Raw genomic sequence first — 21,188 nt, forward strand, 5'->3', positions numbered from 1 at the left:
GTTTATTAGCCATATGTTCTTCATATTTTCATTCGTCATATATTCTTTCTGGGCTACCAGTCGAAGGAATTGTGAGCAATTAAATACAAACCATTAGATAACGAAGAATGTCCTGTGATCATACGTTACACATGTTGAATGACTGTGCCGCTCTGATCCCAGGATTCAATCTGAATTCATTTTGTTACAAGGTAAATTTAGATTTTAACACAAACAAACCACCGTTTGGATAACTACGGCAGCGATTGTTTCATGCTGTGAGCACATTTAGCTTGATTATGAAAGGTCTTCACTATACTAACGGCTTTGCCTTCATTTCTAGATCCTTGTGCCAAGCGCTTACTATACTTTCTTGTATGTTCGGAGTAAAAATGGTAACAGTCTTTACCAGGATAATGTCACAGTTTTCACTGAAATCCATCAGCTGTTAGCTCATTTTGTCCGTTCGACATGTTCGTATACACACTCCCTTATGTTTATGGCGTAACCGATAGTACCAATTGCGGGACCTTCAAAAACCTCCGAACTAGTCATATATTTCTACTAGATAATAACCCGTGATAACTTATGGATTCGAGTAACACCTCTTTCTGATAACAAAGACAAAGATTTTATATGTAAGACAAGAACGAATACCGCTTGCTGGAGAAAAATTAGAACACACGATTCAACTTTATTCTGCCAAAGCTTTCACCTCTGAAGAAACGTTACATCAGTAGATTTATAGAGCGTTGATATTTGTTTAGTACTTGTGGTGGATAAAAATGTCAGTGAATGACCCGGAAATATTGCCTGTAGTGGATGAGTCAACTTGAGAACAAGTCTTGCTGCATGAATCAAAATTAACTAAATGAAGGCGAGAAGAAAGCGCTAATCACCCACCGGTTTATCAAAAATGAATAATATATCCTGGTTAAAAAGTTGTTGCTACTATATTTCTATAGTTTTCCAGTAATGCGTACTCCTTAATCAAATTAACCAAACGTGCGAGCTTTTTTACCACATCGAAGTGACGCAATTATTTTTCAAGAAAACCGGTAATTGCACGCTTACATTTTCACTAAAATCATTGCTGAGCCATTTCTGTAGGCCACGTGAAAAAGTTCATTTTATCGGTTGGTTATTTTTGTGTTAAATTTATAATGGACAGAATATTTTGCGTAAAAAATTGCTTCCCAAATCTGCATTTCTGAAAAGAATTCTCCCATTGGGCTGGTTGCTTTCAAAGATTTTGCCTGTGTAATATCAGTCCATTGAGAATATATGTAAATATGTTGCTTCTATGGTGGGTTCCTAGCATTTGTCACGAAAAATGTGGCGGGACTAGTTTGAAGAACACGTTTTTGCCCTATTTTACAAGAGCCATCAGCTTTTGCCAGCAGTCAAGTCGCCAACGTCAACCGTCTACTATATTCTCAAAGCGCGATCAGGACTAATGAACATTTGTTGACTAATTCCATTTCACTTTTCAAATAGAAACAATCCTTATCCATTCTCGGATTGGGTAGAAACAGTCTCACAAAATGTATTTGGGCTTTTTTTTAATCCGCCAACTTCATTTGCCCGAAGCGCTATTTGGTTCTAAGACTTAAGCGCCAAAGATGAATCAAGCGTGCCTCCACAGAACTAAAGCCCTTACTGCTGAAGCGTTTAGCACGGTTGGAATTTTCGTTTCCGTTTTTAAGTGATCGATTTTCGGGAAAACAGAACAAAGCGTTTTGTGGTTATATCATGCTGGATTAAAAGCAAACATTTTAAGGGTGATTTATTAAAACAACCAATTAAGCCGTTGTGGTTCCTTTGGTCGGAAACTCGCGTATTATTCTGCCTTACCATTCTGATTAGAAGCAGGTTTAAATATAAATAACTAGGTGCGCACCAACATCGTAGGAGGTACTGTCAAATGTATGGTGCGCAATGAAATTTATTGTCATGGCCTTGTCCATCTAGTGTGAGCTGCCAATCTTATTAGGGCGAAATATTTTTGGTCACCTAACAATTTATGTCATACATAATGTCAATTTTTCTCCATCTAACCTCATCAAAGGGCTATTTTGTCACCCATTCGCACTTCTATCAATCTTCCTTATTTACCCATACCATTACAATTGCAATTATTTTAGAAATTACCAATGAGCACAATCAGAATCGACTGTACTGCCTTGGAGCCTGTTGATCTCTTCTTCTTTTGAAGGGAGCTCGTAGAAATTACTCTACACAATTCCAATGGTGGTTCAAGATGAGCTTGCACACGTCGCGAAATTGTTGTTGTATTGAATGCTAATTGTTCGATAAACCATACAAGTTTTGCTGCCTTACATGGGCTTGTCACAATGGTATACCTGGAAAGCGTTCATAATATTATGGGTTTCAATCTTATTAAAACAATCCCTAATCTGAAGCAAATGATTTGTGTTAATAAAACTCAAATAATATTTTTTTACACATGACTTAACTAATATACTTGGCTGAATTTTTCTGCTTAGATTCCACAAACCTTCATGCTATACCTAGACAAGATTGATTCGGGAGGTTGCAAATGCAGCTCTCGTGTTAGAGAAACACTAATAATTATGGGTCAGCACTAAACATTTGTTCTTTACTTCTCATAAATGTCAACGGCCATTGGAGTCACATACTTTGTGTATTCATAATTTCCCATCTGCAACTTTGTAGAAACATAGCGGTACAACACCTACAGTTTTTGTGGGCTTTGGTTTGTCGGTACCATAATTCAAACGTTGCATTGTTGTTAATATGACAAGTTACGCAACTGTCTATGTCCAAATGCTCAGCAGTAGCCAAAACCCTGGCGTCATTTTTTTTAAACTCGACTCGTACGTATTAAGCTGTTCGTTACCTCGCTGGATTATGTGTTTTAAATCCAGTCAGCAGATAGCCCCCTAACCATAGTGAGTTTCGTAATTGTCCAACGACGGTCACCTAAGCTCCGTCACCAACCCTCCTGGGTCTCTAATTGTCGTCATATCGAGGCGCGACACTGGGAGAAGACAAATTCTGTTTAACGCAGAAATGTTCACCAGTTGATACATCGAGTAATTTAGAAGAGTTGTAAAGCAATTCCGATTCTGTTGTGTTTTCCGACAAGCACTTATTGCTTTGTCAAGCCCAACCAATGAAATACCCTCTGGCAGGACAGTATTAAATAAAGCCTGCCCTCTGCTCAATGTGGCCACTTCAAGCAGATAAGGCCATACTACTGTCCACATTTTTCACAAAACATACCTAGAATACTCCTACGTAGAACCGATCAGTTGGCATAAAGTTACTTGATGAATAAAACCCTGCAATGGTGTTTCCATGAACTTGATTTACTTTTATTGGTTAACAAAATAATGTTTAATTCCTATGCATGTTTATTCACCAGAACTTCCCGTGCAAGTGTTTGCCAAAACCACTATCCACTTCGCCACAAAAAATGAATAAAGATCTGTTCGGCGCGACCGCACTGACTAAGAAGCTCTAGAGGGACAAATTTGGGAATGGCGCCTAATCAATAAAAATAAACGTGTACATTTAGGTAATCTGAGCGATCTGTTAAAAGTGGATTTATGATTTAATATTGCAGAGTAGCTGACCCAACCACATTCCCTCACTTACTTTATTGAATCTGTTATAATTGCAAGCAAGAGGTGCACTACGTAAAAGGACACCACAAACGAGAGATTTAACTCGATTTCGGTGAGTATTCGTTCAAAACAGATTGGTATGTGAATGTGTTGTTGTGCTTGCATTTGATTCTCTTCATAAAGGACCGGGCATTCCGAAGTCGGACTTTATAAAAATGAGTTATCTTCAGATTAAATTGTCTACGGTTTACCACTATCGTTTGATTAGAACACCCGCTGAGAAATGATAATGAAGAGGGCCCATTATCAATTTGTCGATCAGTTCACTTACCTTCATAGCCAAACTTCACTCCATTTCGAAATGTCACATCGTATAGGCTTGATGGACTAACATTTGGTACTAATGGCACGTTTGTATTTTGTCGCTCTCGGCCGCAACGTAATTGGCTCACCCGCTGCCAACAGCCTCAGCAACCCTATGAACAATCTTCAGGCCAGAAGCCCCAGGATTATCTTTTTCCTTTTAGATTTGTCACTCTGATGTAAGCTCCTATTGTCACACTGAATTCTGCTTGCACTTATTCGTGCTGCGTATCATGAGCAGAATTTCCAGATTTAATTGCATTCTCCAGAACAACTCTCCCGTCAATCTCATTGCTTGCAATTCAGAAGAATGTTCAGAGTGCAGGATAGGCCTGAAGTATTCTTGCTCGACCGGGAAGCCAAGTCAAAGTTTGGTATCTGTTCACCCGTTCCCTCTATGCGTACACTGACTGTAGCTCTGATACGGTGGAATAAAACTTAGAGATCGGTGCGACTGCCATATATCTGAATGCAAAACTGGAACAACCTATCCCATTAAGGACTCGTTTTGAGAGGCGGTGCTGGACTGCACAGGGTTCGCTCAAATATTAGGCAATGAGTTGATTAGCTATGAACAGAATGCAGGGTTTTTTTTGTGGCACTGGCAGTCGAAATAATTGAGGGCGTCTTAGGACATGGTGCCGCAAAACCACGTGCTACCTACAAGCCACAACCGTCACATTTCCATCAGTTACCGGTAGATGAATAACTATCAGTCTCCAGGTCAGGATTCCAAGGCTGCGGTCTTCCGACCACTCCTCTCTTCGATTTTCTGGTCAATTATTGTGCGGATGGGACGGTTTTCAATGTAGAGCCAAGTAGGTCTCGGAGTTTGAACGACTTATCAAAATCGTCATCTGGAGTCTCTGTAAACTGCCCAATAATAGATGTTAATTACTACTGGAGAAAAATTTTCCACTTCATGCACAGTACCGGGGCTCACTTTTTTGGCAGCTTCCTTTAGACAGTTGGTGCATGTATATGGTCAGAAACGTCCTCTCTTGCGTAACAGAGCACCTGGTCCTAACAATGTATCCCCGGAACTGTTCCAAGATGGGAGTAAAGACTTCAGCGATTGCTTGTCTAATCTATCTGCAGCCACCTAAGAAACCAGACCGGCTGAGAAAAATAAAAATTCTTGTAACCAGTGCGGAAATATTTGCTCGTCTCGTGGAAGACAAGCTTTCTTCCTTTGACATCATTTGGTTGCACATGAAAATTGATCAGAAAGTGGAATCCCGGTCAGTTATATTTTGCGTTAGCCAAAACATCGCACCCGAAGGGCATCCAGGAAAACGCCAAAAGTCGGAACAACTAGCATCACCCGCAATCCTGGAATTCTTCCACTTATGACAAGCCAAATAATGGTCTGTTATAACCCTCTTGGCAATAAGTATAAAAGGAAGTGGCTTTTTCGCAGCAAAATTTCATGAACAAAATCATGACCGCTAGTTCGGCTGAGAATGAGACGTATTCCCTGTCCAAACGAAGTTGATGTGCAAATAGGTGGAGTTGAAAAGTGATCCACAGTCGAGGCTAGAAACTGCCGTCATGGGCGGGTTTGTTTATTTTCGACATGCTTGATTTGCGTATGTTTTAGGCAGAGTTCAGTACAGATGACTTCACCTAAGTTTGTGAACTTTGCGGTGAAGGCACTCTAAATTCGAAACTACTATTCTGTCTTGCTCAAAATCTTGTCATTATATCCCATGAATGTGAAAAGCTTGTAAGAAATTGTAGTCTCAGTGACGCACTGCCATCTGCCATTTTGCCTGGAATATTTCCATTAACACAATATTTTAAAAGTTTGCCAAATCCATCTGTTTTTTAGCAAACTGACAACGTACTTTGTGGAAGCGTAACTTCTTGGGCGAAGTGGAAGTTTTAATTAGTTCGTGACGTGATGACAAAAAATGATGCATCATCTTAATGTTTTCGTGAATGCTAGGATGATCAATTCGGAATTCGGCGGATTACTCAAGATGAATCTACCGCAATCCCCTGAACCACTTGCGGTGAGGTACCATGGGATCCACAGCAGCATCTTTGAAACACTTGGCCTGCTGATGAACAACATCGTAGAGGTATGCTTTGATATTACGCAAGATAATTTACTGAGTGGTCTTCTGAATGCCGAAATCGATATGGTTTGCAGGGAAAATGCTAGTGAATATTTTGAGCAATTCATCTGCTGTCTCGTTTGTTAATGACCGCTTTTTCATTTTATCTCAAATCATAAAGTATTGCAAATCCATTTGGTGGTGTAGGACAGAATTTCGATCACGTAAGCGTCTCATGTGAGAATGTGACGCCTCCTGTAATAATCGTAAACTCAGAGTATCGCAGCGCAGTATACATGTTGCATGAAGAGGGTGACGACATGACATACAGTCTTAAAAAACCAGGACACAATTTCTCGCCACAGCGGGAAGACTCCGCATGAACCACACAGTCTCCTTTCGACCTACGCAAACAAATTGCTATAAATTCGTGCAGCCCACCACAATAAGTACACCTGACGTTCAGACTGCTTTCGACTCAACCAATCGCTCTTTGGCGACACCAATGTTGACACCAATGTTCTGCTACATGCAAAAATATCATCTTTTTTATCCAACCCCACATTAGAACGTGACTTGATTAGACACTGATGAAGAACAGACTATGTTAATATAGCGTTACGGAAAAAGCAAGCGGATGTGCCTTTTATCGCCTGTATAAGAATAAAAAGCCATCATGTTTAGCCAACTTGCTGATTTGTAGTTACCGGAAATCTAACGTCAGTCAGGAAAATTCGATCATAAGAATAAAAGAGTGTAAGCAGCCGAAACGCATAACAGTGCACACCTCTGGATTAACAATTAGCTTATGTGAGCTTTGAACCTCCCAGAATATCTCTGCCATGCAACGAAAACAAAGTTGAGTTCCGCTGGTCACAGCAGAGTCATAAGTTGACTGAATTTAATCGTAATTTGCCGGCTTGTGCACCTCAGGATTTCACTGGGTAGTGCTAGATGATGTTCGTGCTGCATCCACAAAGTCTCTTCCACCAGGTCTGCGTATCGAGGTCTGACATGCACAATCCCCTGGCCCTCTTAGTTAATGACTAAAAATATGTTCCTCATAGTTTTCGCTGCTCTACTGGTCCCAAGCATACTATCCCCGTAGGTTGTGGCTGTGAGCCCCGCCCTCCTTCTGTCTAGATTTTGGCATGATCACAGTAGCTGAGCTCACAAACAACCATTTATTGTACAGCTGCAGCTACCTTTCTGTAACTTGAGCGGTCATGTGATTATTTTGGTCGGGTAGTCATGTCCGCTGAACACCCTTGGTGCTACTGCTGATCCCTACCAATATTTCATTGTTATTTAGTAACTGCCAACCCGCCACATGTGACAATTACCGTGATGCAAACATCAGATGCAGGCAATACCCAGTCAGGTACCGATGAAGTTAACGCTGCAGATGAAACCACTCCCGTCCACTGTTAGGCGTTTCCTACTTAGTATTGATTCTCCAGCTTTTCTCCGGCCTTTAAAGCGTCAACATTTAGGCAAAGTGGCCAGCACTGTGGTACTGCGTGCAGTCTGGATACTGTGTAGGTTAGCTGTTGTACCTTTCAAACTCGCTGCTGAGATTACGACACCCTCTGTATGCAGATGCTACAGACCACAATATACGAAGCAATCGGACGACATTGCATTCGGTTACGCACGTTTTGGCACATATTTATGTTCTCTAGCCAAGGCTTCCTCGCCTGACAGGATTAATGTAAACATTCTCTTCCGCTTTCTGCTTTGGTAATAACTCACCAGCCGAAAAAATTAACTCTTTTCTGGTTGTCCCCATTCATTCACAAACTGCAGCGCACACGCAGATGATACTGGATGTAATGACACTTGATATCAATTCATAACGTGCTCTGTCTCTTTGGATTATGCGTGCAGTTCACCTAGATCATCGATCATTAGGCAGCTACGCCAATTCCTGTGGCCAGAAAGGTGTGTTGGAACCAGAAAGTTTAAGAAGCATTATGAGTCGCAGTGTTCGAGGCCAAACAAACAAACAAAAAAGATCAAAAGACTTTCCCTAAGTGATACAAGTATTAATAATACTGGGAACCTAAAACATAATTAAGGTCAGCGTCCAGATTGGCGGAATATGTTGGTTGGTTTTTCGTTCCTGTCTTTTATTCAACCCAGAAATACTGGCCAATGGTCTGTGAATCGTGATCCCAATCCTCGGCTTACGAGGTATGACCATACCCCTGTCACCTAAAAAGCTACGGGGTAGGCAGACCAAATAAGCTTCACCTGGCGTTATTCAGAGATTTAAGAGAAGCAATGTGTTACACTTTGACTAGGCAATTGGGAAAAATATCGTGTATCAGGTAAATAGGTTCAATTACGGGTGACGTCTGTGTGCAATCAGGTACACGAACAGACTCTTCCAAGCATAGGCGTATGGATCTCACGCCTGACTTTACACAATTACTGGCTCCCTCTATATTACCATCCATATCTTCAGCATATAAAGCACAAGCTTCAGGGCACCAAGTCTCACATCACCCTTTACGGGGTACGTTGGCCGTATATTTAAATTAAGTCTGGTTCTAAAGAAAACCTACTTATACGGACAACCACCAATTTTCTTCCTCGACCTTATCGAGAAACATTGGATCTGCCGATATACCAGCTTTGCTAAACACTGCTGGCCCAACATGTTTGACGTTGTCCTCTGGCAGCATTTTTAGTGTTCCATACCCGATAACTGCGGTCGTGTTTTCGGTGCGCAGTGACTAGTAGGTAGTTCGAGGCCTGTATGTTGTCAAGTCTTTGTTCAATTCTTGTCATGGCACGGATCATGGACCATAAATCTTGATACCAAAATCACGTGTAAGGTAAGAACTTTCTATATCACTACACGATGAACCTGTGTTGCTTGACAACTGTATTACAACGCATGGGGTTATTCAGCACATCAGAGGTAATCCCAAATTTCGGCATCCGATAAACCGCAGTATAGCCACTCAAAACTCATTGCGACTCATTGGATAGATCCAGGGATTTTGTGGTCCCAAATTAGACGCGGTCCGCAATATAAACTCATACAACTTACATATACACACGCACTCGTACACATACACATTTCACCATCATTTGGTGTGTAATATTAGTGACAACGGTTTTTGTGGGGTTGAACTACAAGAAACTGTGCCACACAGCATTATTATACGTTTTAATGTCAAGAACATGCGTAATGAATCGTATCTGGCTGTGAAACACTAACCGAAATGCTGAACGGAGCAATGCAGTTATTTGGCTGGGGGACTTTCATTCCCTGTCATCACTCAATGTGCAGTGATTGCCATAGTTTGAATAAAATATACAAACTTGATATTTAAAGCTACTTACGTCCTCTTACGCATCAGCAAAATTGGTCTGGGGTACTCTGATGTAATCTGGTATAGTTCCCAATCTTCATGTTAAACTCTCGATGCTGAATTCAAAAAGTGGCCATAAGATCAACAAGGACCTCACCGTTATACTGGTCTGTGGATTCAGCGATACATTTATACTAAGATGAACTTTGTTATACATAATCTTCAAGCAAGTCGAGTGTCTTTCAGATGTTTGTTAGCGCCCCGTAAGTGCTAGATAATTGATTACAAGCAGGTGCCACCTGACAGAATACCAAAACTCATACACCACTAATTTCGAGCAAGCGGCCAAATCCGAGGTCCGCATATCGCATCGAAAAAATTGAAGAATATTATAACAAAGAAACGGGATTGTATCATTCCCTACTAGACTAACTATAAGATTCTAGAATTCATCGTAACTTCTTGGGATTCAAATGTCCCTCCGTATACACGCTGATACTTTCGCCTCCTTTAAACGTGCCTCATATTTTATTTCCTTAAACACGTAAACCCTCACACTGGCAGACGCTGCTTGATTTTGTCAGCCCTCTTTTGTGCCCAGTCAGGCAAATTAATTTGAAAGTCTACCCTCAAACAAGTAATCATGTTCACTCCAGCATGAAGCTCCAAATACGCCAAGCTTGATCTAGCTCGTCAGCCACGGCAACATTTCTTTACCAAGCTCTCCGGCCACTCGGAAAAGGCACGCGTGCCTGGATACTGCCAGGTTGCCCAATTCTAGACTGAGAAGTCGAGATTCAGTAGTCAGGTTTGAACGATGTATCTTTATGTAGCCAACTGTGCGCCGCAAACACCGTGCCTAAATACCGAGGGATACAATCAAGTCCGCGCAATCAATTCATACTGAAAGAAAGGCTATATGCGTACACTGTCTGACGTTTAGAACTGAACGCCCCAAACACTTTAGAGTCGACATGAGGGATGGTCAAAAAGTTTATCTGACGTAAACCTTATGGTCATTAATCAGGCAGTTTGCATCACTTCTACATGTTTGACAATTAGCTGGCTGACATCTATTTAACTACCTTTCATGCACCAAAGTTATGCAGGATCACCGACACACGTTGATAGTATCTACACTACTGACGGCCAAACTACTGCGAACAAACTACCAATTCTGGTAAAGGGATCAATTTCCAAGAGGAGTATTCATAACTTCATAATATTTGGTCCTGGACAGAAGGGTGGAAATTTAAATATTGAGTATTGAACAATGTTTGAAATAGCCGACGAGGTCGACATAAATCTAGCTGCAGTGGAATAAAATAGCCCATTGTTCTCCCTTATAACAGGCATCCCGTAACCAAAGCAACCGCATAATTTGAAGGACGCCTATTCACTGGGCTTTGTGGTTTTTAACAAGTTAGCACAGTGCTTTGAGCGTGGTTGAGTCAGCTTTAATTTTCTCATTAATTTTATGACGCAAGTAATTCTTGGTTAGACAACCCAGTTTTGATGGGACAGTGCATTATACTATCTGATCATTTTGACATGTTTTACTAGAGGATGCTACGAGTAATAAAATTATAATTCCAGAATTTATTTACTGTATGCTAGCGAAACGAGCGAGAGCAAAATTGGAGGAGATTGTGTGCCTTGATATTTTGATACCGGACCGAGTCCATGTAAGACGTGAGCACAGAACAAACGACCGAACGCAAGCGCGCACCTTGGTTTTCTGACTAAGTGCGTATCACGTTATTGATTCTCCACTTCTCGCTAGTTATTGGTTGCCCTAAAAATCTCCAAAACTCCTTCTTTTTGACAAAAGAGCCGAGTTGTTTGCTGGTGATTTTACGGTTGTGTAGGTCCGTCTGTCACACTATGTTACACTATTCTTGGGGAACTCGCTTGTGTTATGGGAAGCATCTTTTCTGCACACCGATGAGATCACTATTCCGCATTGCAAACTTTGACAAACTAGCAGGCCTGAAATGTATTTGGTGCAAATTATTTGGATATGCCATTTGGATCTTCTTGATAGCGTTCTGCATCAAATTTAATTAACAATCTTCCGAATTTTTTGTTTAGCTTTGCACGTTGTACTTCGCAAATGATGACATATGTGGGTTACAGCAATCGATAAACAACTTCTAACATTAAGCGTGGATCATATCGCTGTGGACTGATTGGAATTTGACATCGTCTAGATGGTTTCTATTTCAAATTCAGACAAATATTTTCGAAGTATTAATTAACGACTATTTCGATCCAAGGTCAGCAGACTGGAGAACGGCGCCTGAAATTTAGACATCATTGCTATTTCCAGTATGGATGCAGTATATTTATTCTGGAACTTAAAAAGTGAATGAATAATACTTGGTTGCCGTGAAAAATTATTTTCATTAACCCACCGGAAACCACCATATTTTCTACGCATTGTACGGCATCAGTGTATGGATCAGCACACATTTTATTGCGTCCCATAATGTGCTAGGATCTGTACACGCAAAGGAGACCTTCTTATTTATACCGTTAACTAGTAACCGAGTAAAATTCGTACAACCTTTAACTAAAGAACGCTCACAGGTATTCAATACGTTGTGTCTTAGTGTCTTGAGTAAAATACATCCTGTGTTTTGAGTGATCTGTTGCTCGGAAGGTCTGATTAGGCTTTGTGCAACCTGAGAATTACCGGTTCCGGAATATAGGACTCATTCTTTAAGTTTGGTAATGGTTCTAACCTCAGTTAGTGTTCGACAAAGGAGGAGAAATTCGGCCGGTTTCATTAGAAACAGTAAATTGCATCAGTTGAAATGTTACATTACCACAGGGCCACAAAGATATGCAAATACACATGGTGAAACGTAAAATGTCTACTTGATCACAGGCAAACAATGAAGTATGACATGGGTACGGCGATTTCTGTTGCTTATCTATAATTGTTTTTTATATTTTTGATTAAATGTATGGTAAATGTCCGGCAATCGCACTCATATATTCAAGTGTAAAGTTTATTCACTGCTGGTTGTCAAATAGGGGGTCTTATCATGGTAAACCGTCAATAACAAGTGCTGTTACTAAACTGAATACTCAAGCCATCTGAAACGTAATAGGCTGTAGTGTTTGAACGAATTTTAAGCCAGTCAGATCATGGTGAGGTTGTTGCATTTTTCGTAGTTTTCTAATTAATATTCCAGTTTGGCACAAAAGTCACATAGAAATTCGTCGCAATTCTGCCGCTGCTGAGCACCCCTGTATATTTGTTACCAGCCAATCATTGGCAATAAATATCGCCAAGATATCTACATTATGATGGACTGACAGCTAGAAAAATCAGCTGAAGATTGTTTTTACTTCTGGTAGAAGGTGGGTTTCGTTAAATTCCGGATCCTTCCACACAAATGACGTCTTTTAATTGGGTAGCTAGTGTGTCGTTGACCAAGCTTGGCAGTATGCTTGCTAAGGTTTGGCGCTGACAAAAGTAATTTTAGTTTACCGTACAGTAAGGTAGAAATGCTTCCAAAAGGCTCTTACGTAATTTGACTCACATTTAGATATTCCAAATGAGTTGACATTCATCGACGAAACTTATAGGTGTCAAAAGACCACCTGTTCAATGTCGTTTTCCAGTAAAGTCCACTATTAATTAACTGGAAGATTGGTATTGCTTTGTATGTTGCATTCAGTTCTAGTAGCGGGGAGCTCTGGCTTATTTGGTCAGTTTAACAAATTGTAAAGCATATTTCCCGCAATCACAGAGTAGAATACTTACGCAAACATTGCTAGAATAATATAGCTTGCCGATTTCATAGTTAATAAAGAGTGTCACAAATCCGTCTTTTTACAAAAGCGCAAATTTATGCTCCGTACACGTGAATATTAACGATAGAAAGCTATGCTCTTGTGTCATAAATCACTAACAAAGAACGAAGGTTATCTACTACACAAGGATACCGAAAAATGTCACGAGTCACCCGAACAATAAAGTTCGCTGTGGTGGTGGTCGTCAACAGAACCAAATATAAGAATTTATTAATTTTGGAAGGGAAAAGATAAACCCAAATGCTCTCCAATCTAAACTTTACTATTAATCCGAAGAGGAAAGGTTCTCTTTTCCTCGTTGCCATTTGGCTACCAACGCTCGCATTTGTGAAAAATATACTGTTTTGACTACATTTACTTAAAACCACATCCAATTTTAAAAAACACTGTCGAGGAATCACATTGGATTGCCTGGACTAGAGGCATCCGAGAGTCATGGCGTAAGATATTTAAAGCCAAATAGAACTCACGTTTCATTGGTTGTGAAGCCACCAGATACGTTTGTTTTTTCTACCAGAATAGCGTCTTCAGTAGCCAAGTTATTTCCCATACAGAGGAATTAACCGCTTAACAATAATACGTCAAATCACATGGATCAACCGAAATCTTCAGACCTTAGTTCCACGGATCGAGTTTAGATACCCGATGCAATAAAAAAGAGAATTACATTGTCAACGCAACGATAAACATATACGTATGTCGGAACGGATGCTTTCCAGAAGTCAGCGCTCCAGCAAATTAAACAAATAAAGAAATTTTATGCCAATAAGCGTAGCCAGATAAAACATCAAGCTACATTGAACTGTGTCTGTGAGGAAGCAGACCGTGCATTGCTTCGAGCAAAAGACTGATGAGAGTATGAGAAACAAATTCTAGTATCCAATCAGATATTTCAAAAGCTTCCTTTAGCAAAAGCTGAGCATATGAGCGTACGGTTAATCGAAATCCTAAAATATGATAACCAGGAACTCTGTGTATTGAACAATCAAAGCCAGGAGCAGTAAATACACTGTGAGCATAACAGTATTTTCATTACGAAGACCGAAAAGGGTCAAGTCATTGCAGAAAAATTTAGGCCGTTATATTACTACAGGCGACGTTGTTGAGATGGAATCGGTCCATTTAGTGAACACGTTGAAAAACCGCAGCATTTTCTTCTGCATTATTCAGGGTTTTGGTTAACTCATCACCTTTTCCGTATACTAAATGATTTGTTATCCAATTCCTACTGTCATACTACATTGCATCTAATGAGAGGAGCCTAGGATTATTTTATCCGTCAAGGTTGTTTGTTACTTACCTAATACTTACAAAATATACACGCACGTGTGTTTATCGCCATCATAAAGACCACAGCCATTTTGATCTCAGTGTACCTCAGAATTTTATCTTCGCGTTCTACTTCACGGTACCTTGAGTAAGAGCTGCTTTAGTCTAAAAAAGTGGCGAGTTCCAAACTTCCTGTGTTCCGACGAGCAAGTATCAGTCTCTGAAACATTCAGGTGGGTTTGGTATACTTTCGATTGTTTACAGCTGTACCCATTGTCACCATGCTTTCATTACTTTCCTTTCATTGTATGCTGTTGTATGCTGCTGCGTAGGGGTGAAATTTGGTTTCTGTAAAAAAGGCTAGTGAATGCTCCACACTTCAGTGCTAGTTCGCATTAAATTTACGCACGTAGCGAGCAAACGGAAATGGAATATTGACATCAAGTTTGCGAATGTAATCAGCTGACAGTTTAATCGATTGGCACCTGAAAACACAAAAAGTCTTTTAATTTCACGTGACATCCATTATGTGACTACAGGATACGACAACTGGGAATTGACTCTTTGAATCAACCAAACAGTGTGGTGGAAAGTGTCTTACTGGGCGAAATGCATTCAAACCCGTTTATTTACAGTTTAGCTTATAGACATCATAATGATGTCGACGGTAGATAATTCTGCTGATGAATGAGGTGCTGTTTTAACACCAGATCCGTTCGGTAGCATCTCAAAGAAAGACATTGTCAGTTCTGTAGTAACCTGTAAATTGTACTTCCTGTTAGGTTATTGGGATCAAATATCGCACAGTGATAGTTTCTGTTTCGTCAGCTATCACGTTTGTATAGATAATTCGCTGATGAATGAGGTGCTGTTTTAACACCAGATCCGTTCGGTAGCATCTCAAAGAAAGACATTGTCAGTTCTGTAGTAACCTGTAAATTGTACTTCCTGTTAGGTTATTGGGATCAAATATCGCACAGTGATAGTTTCTGTTTCGTCAGCTATCACGTTTGTACGGAATGGATGACTGGAAACTGATGCGGAATACTTCATGCTTAATAAATATTTTCCAAATTGCCAAATCATACTCGCACGGACAGAACCAAGTACGTACAACAGGTTTTATGTGTTCATGCCAAAAGTCCATTATGTGGTGGATGTCAAATCGTTGCATTAATGCGGCAAATCAGCATCACAAGATGATGTCCCTAAATTAAACGCTGAACTCACCTGTACTAAATTTGCAGTTAGTACGATAATGATGGTGTTGCAATGGTTTATAGGTCTACAGTGTTATTCACTTACTGTACTTTCCGTTAACCCTAGTCTGTATATTCAACAACTGTGAATGACATTATGTGAATTATGACGGCTAAAACACTTCTAGTAATGCACTGAAATTCTGGACCCCTCAGCACGTTGGATGTGAATGAACGCACGACCATTTTATCTATCTCAATGGAAATTACCCGACATTTCCATAGGCAACGGTAGCTCGGGTGGCCATTTAATGAGCTATAAACCGAGCTGGACAAACACATCAAACGAATCGTCCAATGTGTTTCCGCAGTGAACTTGCGCATATGTTAGACTCTGTTTATAGTCACCTTCATACGTGCTGAAAGTCTGCATAATATAAGAAGTTCTATGTGGAAATAAACTGCGACATACATCTGATATACCTAGAGGAATAGATGGGAACCTTTCGCCGTTGCGTCATTTTTATCATGGTGGCCTGTTACTGTTTGCGAAAAATTAGGCTGGCCAAATGTTAGGTTGAGCCTTGTTTTCAATAATTATGATATTTCCGTTGATCATTTGGCCATTAAGTATAACTCCAAGTGTAGATCCGTCACTAAGAGACTGTACCTTACCGTGGTGTGGCGGTTTGTGTACCTCGGCACCCCACTGAGATATACTGGGGAGTGTCCGCACGATGCTCACAGAGTTTCTCATACCAGGTTGGTCGATGTGTAGAGGTTCACCGAACACAATCTCATAGCCCTCCAGTTTGCGGGTTGGACAACGTATGGCGACGTGTTCCGTAGAAAATGGTAATGTACTTGCATTTCCAGCTGTAAACCGCTGGCTTGCGGTTGGGCTTTTAGCCAAAGGCTTTGGTTGTGGACACTAATTGTCCTCCTGTCTATGTGTGGGCGCCCTGGTATTATCCCAGCCCTCGTACAACCATGACAGCACGGCAGTGAAGCAACAGTGCCAACACTGTGGTTGCTGTCTCTGATGATGATGATGATGATGATGATGATGATGATGATGATGATGATGTAAATCAGGTGGGCGCTGATCGTTTTTCGGTGCCTGGTAATTTGTGTGGAAATGTAATCACTTCACGGTTAAGTGGGTCACTAATGTCAATAGAAAACTGTCAACAATTTGTTTCTAATATTCTCATAGTTCTCAAATTACTGATGGACACTAAGTACAAAAAATATGCAAGTAAGTTCCACAAGTGTCATCACAGCCTGAAGGGGGTAGACACATACAGAGGTGTCAAGTTTGTAAAACAAACTACGTCCGTAAAATATTGGGTGACCCAAGTTCGCCGTTTGGTAGATGAACAAAGTGTTTAAATCTAGAGCGGGTATTTGAATACAATAGAGCATGCCACTGAACCCATTTAATATTATATACTAATTGATCAAATTTTTCTGACCAGTTTCAAAACATCGGGGGATCCGGGAATTATCACATTGTTCCAAGGCGTTTATACTTGATATCAGGTGAAGATTTTGTAGTACGAAGTAAGCAACCGAAACGGTTTCCTAAGTAGATCATTTGCATTGCTATTACTATGAGATCCGTTCAAGCTCAGAATGGAAAGAATCCATCTACATGCAGGCTCACATGCTTACGTCTCATCTGACCAAATCCAATATCCTGTCTGCACCATGAGACACCTGGCAGTGGGGGTGTGGGCATGCACTGGTTCATAAATCCGACGGTAACTAGACAGTAGTACTAGGTACCTAAACATAACTAACTCAGTGTATGATTCTCGCTCCAAATTATTTGTGCATCCCTGCTATTCACCCGCTTCCTCTAACTTAACTTTTCAGCGAGACATCTGATTTTGTCTGGTAACCCAAAGGCTCCAAATGTTGAGAGAAATAGCAGTAATTTTACAAAATTTGTGCCAGTCGCACGGTTCTATCATGTCCTGCGAAGGCCAATGGACTGCAAAATGATAGCCACTCACGAAAATTGCCTCGCGGGACGATTGTGTCTATCAGGTTATGCGCAGTTTGTAGCCAGTGGTCACTAGCAGCAGACAGACCTGGGCAGGAGACGAGGACTGACAAGGACTGACAGGAAGTGGTTCCATAGACATACGGGTAAGCAAGCGTCGCGAATGACACAACCCTACAATTAATAATGATGCGATCAACAGGAGTTGGAAATAGTCACCGAAGCGGCAAGGGTTTCTAGAAGCAACGACATGTAAGCACTAAACGATGTACAAACTTCCGTATACTGGCAGTCTGACAGCGTGAGTTGGCCGTATAGAGATAAAGTGACGCAGAAAATTAGTACGTTTGAGATATAGTGGGCTGTCTTTTGGTTGGCGACGCAACGTTGCAGCTCATGCCGCGTGACACGTTGGACGGGCGTAAGTTTCGTTACTCGTGAGCAGTCAGAACACAAAGAAAATTATCACTGTTCACGGATGGTTCACAAGAGAAATCAACACCTGGTTTGGACGCTCCGAGACTTACCACTTCAGTATAAACCTAGAATTTAATTGCAGTATCATCAGCTTTAAAATTCCACCGCATTTGCTGATTGCGCGAATCCGCAACTTTCTCCTTGATGAATGAAAGTTTGTCAAGACATAAATTAGCAGAAGCATGCCCATTTTCTGAATATTTTAATGGTGTGATTTGGAAAAAAAGCCGGCGCACAAGTGAAAGTAAATTATTCGTGCATGAACACTGGAAAGAGCTAGCAAGCATGTGAATTCGTAACCACAGTGCATACATAATTACCTACAGATCATAAAGGCCTTAGTCCTTACAGTTTTTGTGGTTCATGGTTACCGATGATTTCCTGACTCCTGTGGAAATCTTCATCTGATCGTAGTAACCCGTGAAATAATTCGGTGGAATCATGTCTATGACATTACCGGGGTTTTCTAAGGAACCTTAGATAACTCGGCGTATGATCGGTTTGAGATGTGTATTCCTCAAAGCAGCGTCTTTGAAGCGCACAAACTTAAGCACCCTTGTACAAGAATCATATTGTTTGCACAGTTGTCAAAAATCTCAAAAGCAATAGGTCGCCAAATCGGAAATAAAATATGTGTCAGCCAAGTGGGCGAAGAACGCGGCAGAAATAGACTTCGATGATTCTCTTGCCAACTGGAAGGCAGTGCGTTTCTTTATGCTCTCACAAACTGTAAAGCTCTTCCCTATATGTAGAAATGGAATCAACGGCGAACAGATTTTACTCTCTACACCAGAACACCAGCGATTTGCGGTTATAAGCCAGACTAGTACATCAAACTACGTCACAAGTCTGTTGCAAATAAAGGATTTCCGTCTAAAGTCATCAAAACCACATTGTTTAAAGTACCAAACGAAAGATACAACAAGATATTTACAACTGTGGTGCGCTCAAAAATTATTCGTTTATTTCTAAGGGATGGATCATTTGTTTATTGTTCCTAAGCGGTCGGATTTTGGGTGGGAATACCTAACGAGAGGACTGACACAAAAAAACAACTAAGGTTTCTGATGAGATTATCTTTCTTATGGCTCCTCCTGAGTCTCCGTAGGACACTTGTTTCACTCGATCGCAAGTTGCACGAAATTCAACAATCTTTAGCGCCCTTATTTGGTTACTTAAAAACCAGTATATATGAAACCGAAATACAGACACTGTTTGTACAACACATTCAGTTGAAGAAGGTCGTGCGCCAGAAATTCAGTGAGAATTCGACCGGACATCCCGTGAAAACGAAATTGGCATGCGGTTAGGCACATCTGCTTCTAATTCGCAGGACTTAAAAAATTTCCAGGGGCCTGAAAATTATTCACGAAATTACAGCGAGAATGACATAAAAAGAGATATTTCAGGGAGGAAAGGAGAAGATAGCTGCTTTACCAAAAACACACGTTAGACAACGTTCACCGTTTACGGTGGAAATATTCCTTAATTCCTACGCTTGAATCCAGCCACTGTGTCTACCTTTGTACTTCCCCCTTTGCATCCCACTTCTAGAGAATCTGCCACAGCCGATGGTGTCGAGGAGTATCTCTGAGAAAAACTAGTCAAAAATCAACCCACATTACCACCATAGGTGTTCAGCAAACAAAATAATGTGTACATTTCTTGCGGGAAAACAGACCTAACCTCTTAGCTCTGCATTCCATTTACACGCAAACTAAGTGTTGCACCTTCAGGTATTTAGAGGCACCGCAAAACAATCATTTAATCCGCAAAAATGCGTGCATTTTCTGAAGCATATTATCATCCGATAATGTACGTTATTGATGATTTATCCTGCCTTTGATTTCGATAATTGTAAGTACCTGTAGCAAATGAGATAGTGGCATCCGCATTCGTAATCTCTTTTGTGGATGAAAATTGGCGTGCCTGTATGCGTATAGTCAGCTACTTGTAATTCATCTACTTGATACAGGTACTGGAAATCGTGAACCACGCGATTCTTTTCATGGGAAACAGGACGTGAAAAAGTATACTCGAAGGATTCAAAACAGACGCCCACGAATCATGTGCTGATGGGAAGGCCTGTAACCCCTGAATGAATTTTGTATTTTCTGAGCTGTGAAGTTTGTACAGTGATGCGTAATTATTAACAAGCTAAGTAAATTCAGTGGCATTTTAGTGAGCCAAGTTCACAAATTTAGCAATAGGCGGAAACCACAAGAAGCACAACGGTCGAACCTACGCGGCAATCCGTAGGTTTCCTAGTGAGCCATACTGACTATTGAAAGTATAGCCTGCTGAAGAAGGCAAAATCCAGGAGCAAAAGCAAGCAGATAAGAAGTGGGTGCTTACGAACATATCAGACTCAATTTTGGAACCAACTGAAACAGCTTTTTTATTTATCACAATGCCCTCCTCATTTTGCGAGCTGTTAAAAAACAGATTCTTGGTCGATTTCTTTACATAAAACATTTGACAGTTCCTCAGCTTGGAACATGCATTAATTAGCCAGCTGAAAACGAAGCATGTGGAATCTGAAGATGGAAGATACAGACCACTCGTCTGCTACAAGCAGGTCTCTGGCATTCCGTTGGTAATGGGCCAGTGAATGCATCAACAAGGCATACGATTTCTTCTAGTATTTTAACCGGGTCTAGCTTATTCACCTCCCTTGATCCTATACGTAGTGTGTCAACATTCGACTTTGTTTGTGAGGAAACAATGTAGTTAAGAAACTGACTAAAATATACTATTCCGCTCAAAATTGTGAAAGTTTATTACTTGTACGACCGTGTGTGAATATTCCAAAAATTCCTTGCATGACTTCACTGCACCTTCATTAAGGTTTCGGTCAGATCGGAAAACACGGATCAGATCGATTTCAGATTCAGCGTTGTTCACAGAAACAAGCATTTTTGCTGCCTACTGAGGTTTCTTTTGATCCACTTCGAGGAATGTTCTATAAAATTGTTTCAGCTCTCGCAATACGTTCACGGGAATGCATCTTTTTGGTGTTGGAAACTGGGGGTACATCCAAGATGTTTTCAGCACGATCATCAGCATCAATTTCA

At 40.7% G+C, this 21,188-nt stretch overlaps 2 protein-coding genes across 2 annotated transcripts in view; one reads left to right on the forward strand and one right to left on the reverse strand.

Annotated features, from left to right (window-relative positions):
- The window catches only part of T265_06583 (hypothetical protein), a gene marked incomplete at both ends in the record, with an annotated part of 32,067 nt that extends 11,037 nt beyond the window's left edge, over positions 1-21,030 (reverse strand). Inside the window, one exon of the mRNA XM_009171886.1 lies at positions 20,899-21,030. Coding sequence (XP_009170150.1) covers positions 20,899-21,030 — 132 coding nt within the window. The remainder of the gene's footprint in view (positions 1-20,898) is intronic.
- The window catches only part of T265_06584 (hypothetical protein), a gene marked incomplete at both ends in the record, with an annotated part of 71,637 nt that overhangs the window by 22,694 nt on the left and 27,755 nt on the right, over positions 1-21,188 (forward strand). The gene's annotated exons all lie outside the window — the stretch shown is intronic.

The sequence above is a fragment of the Opisthorchis viverrini genome (genome assembly GCF_000715545.1).
Source record: "Opisthorchis viverrini unplaced genomic scaffold opera_v5_138, whole genome shotgun sequence".
In the NCBI taxonomy this organism is placed as follows: domain Eukaryota; kingdom Metazoa; phylum Platyhelminthes; class Trematoda; order Opisthorchiida; family Opisthorchiidae; genus Opisthorchis; species Opisthorchis viverrini.